An 8,942-nucleotide genomic window follows, 5' to 3' on the forward strand; every position below is an offset into this window, starting at 1 on the left:
CGAAATAGTCTAATTACACTCGGACTCCTCATAGACCGGTCAGACCGGTCGACCCTACCGGTCAGACCGGTCGGCTGCTGCCGGATCAACTACAGCGTCAGACCGGTCAGACCGGTCGTTAGTGTCTAGTGCCAATTTTGGTCGTCAATAGGTATGAGGATACCATTGCTTGGCATTTGACCCGAGGGGCTTATTTTCTATCAAGTCAGCTTATCATAGGCCGGAAGACAAGCGTGAGCAAGAGAAAGTGAAACAATCTGGTTCATCGAGCTCAGGGCAAGATGGAGGAAGAGAAAAACTATGGGGATAGCTGTGGAAAACTGATTGTGTGCCGAAAGTAAAACAGTTTCTGTGGCGTTTTGCTCACAACAACCTCCCTGTTCGCATGAACATCGCCCGTAGAGGGATGGACATTGACACAATCAGGTGCAAGCAGGTGAGGAAATGCTAGCAAGAAGTGAACTTGGAGGATGTCAGGAACCGATTAGTAGCCCTTAACTCAGCTAGAGCAGTAATTCATGATATCCTAAATATGGAATGTGGTCGTCAGAAGTTAGTAATCAGCTTTCTGTGGGCATGGTGGAGGAAGGAACAAAGCAAATGCAGGAGAAGGGATGGCTTCGGTCCAAGAGATCACTCACAAAACTACCCTGTTCTCTACTGATGTTGAACGGATGATAAAAGATGATGGCAACCGGGGTGCTGTTAGAGATAGGATGGAGAGGAGATGGCTGCCACCTCCAGCTAATTTGCTGAAGATCAACTCGGATGGTGCTCTTATAGAGAAGGAGAAATGCGGGGCATGGGGCTTTGTGATGAGGGATTGTGATGGGCATGGTATTCTTGCAGGTGCTGGGCGTTTTCGTGCGGTGTATGGTGCATTGTCTACAGAAGGAGAAGCGTGCTTGGCAGCTCTACAAGCTGCGTTGGAGGCCGGTATATCCAGAATCTTCATCGAGACTGACTCTTCATGATTCAAGAAGAGTAAAATGCACTGTGGGCACCTGAACTTTCAGTGCTGTGTCAAATAGATCCATAAACTTAGAAACCGGACATCTAGCCTCTCGAACTTGCAAACCCGTTCACCCCAGGTCCAGTCCGGTTTTGCATGGCTTGCATGGCACTGTGCGGCCAGGATTTGCTACAGTAACCCCGGATTTGCTACAGTGCCGTGTTTTGTTTTTTCCTTTTCTAATTTATTTCAGCTGAATCTTTGAAAAATCATAACTCTTCGATATGACATCGTATAAAGATGATTTTTATATGAAAATTATAGCCCTCGACGAGATCTACAATTTTCTAGTTTTGAGTTTTTTCATTTGATGAAGTTAAGTTGCCCAAAAAAAATATCCAAAAGTACAGCACCATAATAATCACGTACTTCTGCTTGTCGCACTAGAAAATTAATATATTTTTCTGTTTGTTGTCAAACGAAGACACTTGTATACTAAAATTTTAGCACACTAAAAGATCTAGATTCTTAGAGTTTTAAGTTTTTATATTTGAAGTTGTTAAGATGTCGATAAAACAGTATATCAATCTCATTTTCATACTAAAATTTGAATGCACATTGCTATACCAATCTCATTTTAATGATACATCCAGGTTGTACATCAGGAATCTCCCTCTCAAAGCGGACCTTTTCAACTGCCTCTTTGTTCAAGATCTTCAAATTCCAAAAAAAATACTCATAAGAGGCATAATGTTCCTGCAAGTAACACTAAGCTTACATTCATGATGTGCCTGGCAGTCGTGTCGAGCCTCTTGAACTTGATCCGTGGGGGGTGCGCAACTGCTAGAGAGCCGGAGGAGCATTTCCTGCAAGTAACACTAAGCTTACATTCATGATGTGTATTCAACCTTAGCCCTTCACCATCGTCGCACGCTCCTCCGGCCGCCCCTGCTCTGCCGCCTCCGCGCCGCGCCGTGTGGCTCCTCCGCCTCCGCGCAGGCTTCCCCCGCCCTAGCCGCCCGCAGCGCCGCCCGCCCGCTGCCGCCGCGCCGGCCGCCCACCCCGCCGCGCGCAGATCCGGCCGGCGAGTCGGAGCATGAAGGGGAGATGAGGGCAAGCCAGCAGAGCACGCGGGGCGTCCAACGGCCACGTTGGATCGGACGTGGCGGTCCACATAGACAGTCAACACTGGTTAGAGGCGTTTTGGACCTCAAGTGACACCCTTGAATAGATCGTGGACCTAAAAATACTTTTTCGAAGTTTATGGACCTAAATAGAACAAGTCAACTAGTTTAAGGACCCCCAGTGTATTTTACTCGAGAAAGAACATCGAAATCAATCAAGCCAGGGCATCCTTACCAGCTGACGAAGCGGTCAGTTGAAATCCGTTGGGGCCGAAACCCGCGGAGAGAGGTGGGTAGAAGCAGAAGGATGGCTCACTGGATCTGGATGGCGGCGCGTTCGGCACGGTGGCGGTGGCGGCTTCGGCGAAGGGAGAAGGCCCTCCTGGGCTGGGGCCTGGGGGAGAGGAATCAGTGGTATGTCGTGTGACGACGATTGGTGGAGCTACGGCCCACGGCCGGGGATTAATTTCACAATTTCACGCACACTCAGGATCTGTTTGGATAGGACCCTATGATTGATTGCATTATTGCGTGGTCAGGCATACTGGATTCCAGTCCAGGTGATGTTTGGTTGAGGCCTTGAAGAAAAGCCAGAGTAGATAAGAGTGTCAGCCGTTTGGTTTATGAGGGTTTGTTTGAATTCAAAGGCTAAAATTTAGTTCTTGTCACATAAAAAATAATCTTACTATTTTAAAGTATTAAATAAAGTCTAATTATAAAAATAACTATAGAACTCTTAGCCGCGAGACGAATCTAATAAGGTATATTAATCCATAATTAGAGAATGGTTATTGTAGCATGTAGCAAATCATAAATTAATTAGACCCATTAGATTTGTCTCGCGAATTAGCACTTGTCTGTCAAAAAAAATTTATAAAGATATCTTATTTAATACTTTTAAATAGGAAGATTTTTTTTGATGTGACATGGGGTTAAACTTTAGTCTCTGAAAACAAACAAGGTCTGAGTACAACAACAACACCAAACCACTACAACAACAATGCCCAGACTGGGTACAACAACAAAACAACAACACATGCCAGTTGGATTGGGACATCAACGCAGCCATGCAACTCCACTCGAAACTCGACTCAACAACACCCGGCTGAATTGAAAACAACCTGGCTGCAAACTCAAACTCAACTCCACACCAAACCACTACAACCTGAGATAGCCTCACGCACATAAAGTCGTCGGAGCCAAGTGTGGCCCCACGCCGATAGGGAACCCGAAGAAGCAGACTGCACTGCACCGAGGAGGCCACCGCCATGCGGGACCCTACGCTGTAGTGCCGCTGCAACACCAACCACCACTTGACAGAGTGATATCATCAGATCCGGACCACTCCACAATGCGCGGGGGGCCTCACCACGTCCGCCGTTGGATTCCACTCTCGTCGCCTTGAAGAAACACCGCAAGCGGGGGCCTTGCCACATCCGCCACAGCACTCCATGTCACAGATCTGTCTCTTGTGTTGCCATCAGAATGAAGGATAATGTCGCCCCGCCTCCCAGGGTCCCCATCGAACAGCCGAGCCGCCGCCGCACGCCAACCTCGTCTCGTTGCATAACTCGCATGAAAGACCTCCACCGTCGAGCTAGAAAGCCAAAGATGTCGCTCGCGCCGTCTTCCGACGATGTACCGCACCGGAGTAGCTCAAGCGAGATTGAGCAACCCGCCGCAGTCTGCTGCAAGCCTAGTCGCCCCATGTTGTCGATGCCACAAGCACCATCCTACAACTCTGTCCCGCACCGAACTGATAGCCGCCAAGTAGCGCCAGCCGCCGTGGTCCGCTGCAAGCAGCCACCAACAAGCACGTGACAACCCCTGGCCGCCACCAAAATGACGAAAGCCTCCACTTGAGCTCAGCAACCCCCTTCAAGCTCGCACCCATGCCGCCGCCACCGATTGCAGTCTTCCAAGACCAAAGAAGTCCAATATTACCAAAGCCGAGTTGGGTTTCAAGAGTCGATGCCTTCAAGGAGGGCACGACGCCAAGGGTGCTGCCATCGTCCGTCCAAGAACTGGACAGGGTTTTCACCCAGACAATCCCCGTGCACCAGGAATGGGGCTCAACATGACGGCCCCACCGGGGAGAATGATGCCCTAGAGCGCCGCCGCCATAGCCACAAGCAAAATGCCGACAAGGGCTTTCGCCTGGAGCTTCCCAACCCTGGTAAGCACGCACGCAGCCCGGCAAAACGAGACCGCAGTCAAGGAGAACCCAGTCAGGGTGGCGCCGCCGCTGCGACCTCGCGTGACGCTGCTCCGCGCGCCGCACATAGACCTCCGCGCGCGGCCACTGGCGCTAGGACCGCCAGGGGCAAGCTCTCCAGCGAGCGGCCAAGCCGGCGCCGCCGCGGGCTACCGCCCACACGCTGGCCCCTCCGCCACCCGCGCCGTGCGTACCCGCGCCGCCGCAGGCCCACGGCTCCCGCCGCCCACGTGCACCCGCACCCCTTGCCGGCAGCAGATCCACCAACGAGGCCACTAGATCTGGCCGCGGGAACCTCGGATCCGGCCTCGCCGGCACCGGTGCCACCGACCCCGGGGCGAGCCACCTCCCTCCTCTCGCAGTGGCCGTGCCCGTCGGGAGAAGAAGAAAGGAGAAGGCAGCCCCGCCGCAGCCGTCCTCATGAGCCGCACGGGCTTCCGACGGCCTGCTCCGGCGGCGGCGCGACAGCGGGGAGAGGGTGGAAGCGGTGGCGGCGTTAGTTTGGAGTTCCGCCTGTGCCACCCACATGGGAGTGACACGGGGGAGGGGATGGCAGATGTGTAATTACATTACACTAAATGTCTCAGATTACATTCTGAGAATATATTACAAATAGATAACTCTACGAGGCCAAAGAACATGCCCCCAAAAGTTAGAAGTTTCCTATCCAGCTCCAAGCACAAATAAGTTTGTTGTACCATGCATGATGATACCAGTTACCTAACTGGTAGATAGCAATTGTTTAAACACCCGGAGTGCAGCAAAATAGCCCTGGGCATTCGGTTAGTACCGAACTGACCAGTTCAGTTTCTCAGTTCTTTTGAAAATTTGGTTCCTAAGAACCGATCGGTTCTTTTAGGGTGTTGGTTGGACTGTAGCTTTTGAAAAAACAGCTGTGGGCTTTGGCTTTTGCAAAAGTAGGTTTGGAAAAGCAGCTACCAGGAAGCCAAAAGCCCATTTGGTTGAATTGTTGTGATTTTTTAAAAAACTTCTCTCAATTATGACTGGACCCCGCCTGTCAGTCTCACTACATTCATCTTCTTCCTCACACGGTTCGTGTGGGGGCAGCGCAGCAAGCACCGCAATGGCGCCGAGCTGGGTGGCGAGTGGGAGGCGGCCGAGTGCTTCGACGACCTCCAAACGCCGCCGCCATCGGCGCGGGAGTGGGCGGCAGATCTGGGCCAACGCGGGAGTGGGCGGTGGATCGGGGCCGGCGCAGGAGTGGGCGGTGGCGGCTTCTCGGCGAGGAGGAGCAGCGAAGGCTCGGCGAAGTGGAGTGGCGGCGGCAGCTCGATCTCCAGGAGGTGCGGCGGCGGTCTCGACGGCGCCGGCGAGGATAAGGATTGGCGGTGGCGGTGGCGGTGGCGAGGAGAGGGACAAGCGGCAATGGCGGCATCTCGGCAAGGAGGACGAGCGGCGGTGGCAGCTTGGTCTCGAGGAGGAGCAGTAGCGGCGGGGGCTCGCCCGCCTGGGGAGCAGTGGCCGGAAGGACGCGGTCGCCGATGGGAGCAGGGCGGGAGAGAGAAGGCCGGATGGGAAAGAGAAAAAACAACGAGTACCCAACATAATCAGTGGCAGGTTTGTAATTTTCCCCCCCAAAAGCAGGTGAAAGCAGGGGCAGAAGTGCTTTTAATTTGTACTACACCAAAAGCTAACTTTGGGCAAAAGCAGCGGGAGCTCTTGGGCCCTTTGGTAGATATAGGAATTGATGAATTTTGGTTTCAGTTCTTTCAATTCGGTTCCGGTTCTTACCGAGGGAACCGAAATTTTTTAGGATGCCGTGGGAAGGAGAGTGGAGAAGGAGTAGTGGCCGTGGGCACCCGGCTGCCTGCGTCGGTCGGCTGCGAGCGTCGGCCGATCGAAATTGGGGGCGTGGGCGCGAGTGGGAGTTGGGGGTGTCGGTCGGCCAGAGTCAGGAGTGTTGAGCGGCCAAAGTCCGGAGCGTTGGGCGGACAGATTTGAGGACGCCGACCAGAGACGAGGACGCTAGCCGGAGTCGGGGGCGCGGGATGCAATGGGAGGCGTCGGCCGGAGACTAGGGTGCTGGACGGACGGAGACGGAGGAGCTGAGCGGTGGTGACGACTAGGGGCGCAGGATGGCTGGTGTGAGGGCCAGCGGCGTGGATGGCGCTGGGTGTCAGCGGTTGGTGGGCGCTGGGCAGCAGCCGAGGGCACGTTCGTGTCTCGCATGGATGGTGGAGGCGGGCACTGGAGGTGGGGGTCAGACTTGGGTGGGATGGGGACACGGGGGTCGGCACCGAGATTAGGGGCGGTGGCTGGGAGGTGGCGGATGGGGAGGGTGGGAGGCTGTCTAGGAGCTGGGGTTGTAGGGATTGCTACTGGGCCGGTGCATCATGGGCTTAATGAATTAATGAGCTGAATGTTTACCATCCTCAGTTCTTTGGGTTAACCGTGAACTAAACTGAACTAATCGAGTAATTTCAGAACCAAAATTCTCGGTTCCGATTCTCGATTAAATTTGCCCACCCCGAGCAAAACCATCAACTAGTCAAAAGCCTTGCAATTCACATAGCATTTTAGTGGTTCCCGGCAGGATCATCACCATATAAATACTTGTACACCCAACACTCAAGATATTCTTGGCCCATACATATGGTAAGATCTTTAAAGAAAATCCAATCACACAATTTTTTGAAATAAAATCCAATCACACAATTTCTCAGGTTGTGTCCTACTGTGTGCAGGAACATAGCTAATTGCTCTTCAACCGTGACATGAATTGTATCTCGTAGTAGTCTAGCATCATGCAAATCAGAGGAAAGCTTCCAGAATACATCTTTCCTCATTCATAGTTGACTTATGCAATTTGTATCTTTTCATTATACAACTCATCGAGACATGTTTGTCACGCGAAGTCTCTGCTCACCAATGGCCCATATTTTCTTGGCAACCTTCAATAGCGACGACACCTACGTCATCGCCACAGGATAATGGCCACAACAACATCTAGGACACCTCACATTCTAGCTCGTTGAATAATGCAACCAGGACTAGGTTCGAGATCCATCTGAGCATTTTATTACACACAAGGTAAGAAGGAAATATAGATAATGCTAATAATAGGAGCATTGCAGGTAAAATTGGATCGAGAAAAATATATTTTCCAATGTGATTCGAATAAACTTGCTTGTGCATCTTATATTCGTCACCTTGAATCGAGAAAACAAATAGAACAATAGAGAGCAGAAGGGGGGAAAGTGTTTTACGCTCTTACCTTTGCCTCTCAACGAAAGGGGAAGAAGCAAAGGAGAAAGGCAATCACCAGATCTGCAAACTAGATGAACCCCTCTAAAACATCTTTCATCTTCAAGGAGAAATCTTGATTTTTCTCTTCCAAGAAAACCTAGCTACAAGCAAGAGGAAAGGGGAAAGTCAAGAGGAGAGGAAACTGATCACGTGAGGGTAAAGTGGTGGGCTCTGCGGTGATTATAGCCAAGCAAGATGAGTTGGAAGCCAGGCAACTGATTTGCTCGGCCTGGCAACCAGGCAACCAAGCACGGGCAGGTCCTTCCAGGCAGGAATCTCAGGGCAGCAACCAAATGGACTCTAGGCAGGTCAGGCAAGGGGCGTTGCCGCAATCTCATTCAGAGTCCTATCCAAACAGACCCTCAATCCGCACTCCTTACAAAATTGACACTTTGTTTCGCACTCCTTACAAGAATTAACATTTTGTAAGTTTTTCAGAATTTGACATCTAGCATGTGAATTCTTTAATTTAGATATTTCTCTTTCTTTTTCTCCAATTTCTCTCTTTTCCCTTTTCTTTTTTATTCTACATGTCATGGAAAAAGATGGTCTTGGCCCTGCCTTATCCTGAAATTTCTAAAATTAACAACATGAGTCGATCTCAGACCCTTCTCTTGTCAACACGTTCCTCTCTTGTCTTGCTCGTTCCCCTCTCTCTCGCGTGCCAAGAACATCGCCGCTGCTGCCCTCTCTCTAACATATTTTGATACAGGAGCTCCCGTATCCAAATTTGTTGCCATTCACCGTTGGTTTGGACTCGGCACGCTGCTGCGAGTAGTTCATCTCTCCTAGAGCCCACTACCGAAGGCGAGGCCGCCGAGGCTCCCGATGGCAAGTCCGCCAAGGGAAATTGGTATGGATTCATCCCCCCCCCCTCTCATGTGTTGTTCAAGCTAGGATAGCCACGGTTCCATTGCTCGGATTTCGGAACCGAGACATGTGGATGTGGAAACCGGCTTGCCTTTGTTAAACTGTTGTCTGTGCAAGGATGTGTGTTTGGTTGCCCTCACCATAAAGAATAGTGATGTCCTAGCAATGTGGGTTGTGCAAGGATTTGTGTTTGGTGATGTTCTTCAAGTGTCCTAGAAAAATTATAAAAATGTGAGTATATTGCCCTTGTCATGCTTATGTGTTGTAAAATGTAATCAATTTTAGGTGTATTTTTTATATGATTATTTTAGGTTAAATGTTCATGTCCAATTTACATGTTTTGATCTAAGTATAAGGACGATCTCAATGAAATTGGAATGTTGGAAAGGGATTTCAACTCAGTGGGTGAAGAAAGCAATCTGCTTCCCTTGGCAGGCTGATTGCCAGGCCATGGCTACATGCAGGACAGTGAAGCCATGATGTGGGAATTGGACGAGGTGAGGAAGGAGTTAAT

At 50.9% G+C, this 8,942-nt stretch overlaps 1 protein-coding gene across 1 annotated transcript; it reads left to right on the plus strand.

The window, feature by feature from the left end:
• Positions 1 to 614: 614 nt before the first annotated feature.
• Positions 615 to 974, plus strand: LOC120695227. Its single transcript, XM_039978524.1, has one exon. It carries the CDS (start codon positions 615 to 617, stop codon positions 972 to 974), a length of 360 nt encoding a protein of 119 aa, XP_039834458.1.
• The last annotated feature ends 7,968 nt before the right edge of the window (positions 975 to 8,942 follow it).

Source organism: Panicum virgatum, chromosome 2K (genome assembly GCF_016808335.1).
Source record: "Panicum virgatum strain AP13 chromosome 2K, P.virgatum_v5, whole genome shotgun sequence".
Classification (NCBI taxonomy): Eukaryota; Viridiplantae; Streptophyta; class Magnoliopsida; order Poales; family Poaceae; genus Panicum; species Panicum virgatum.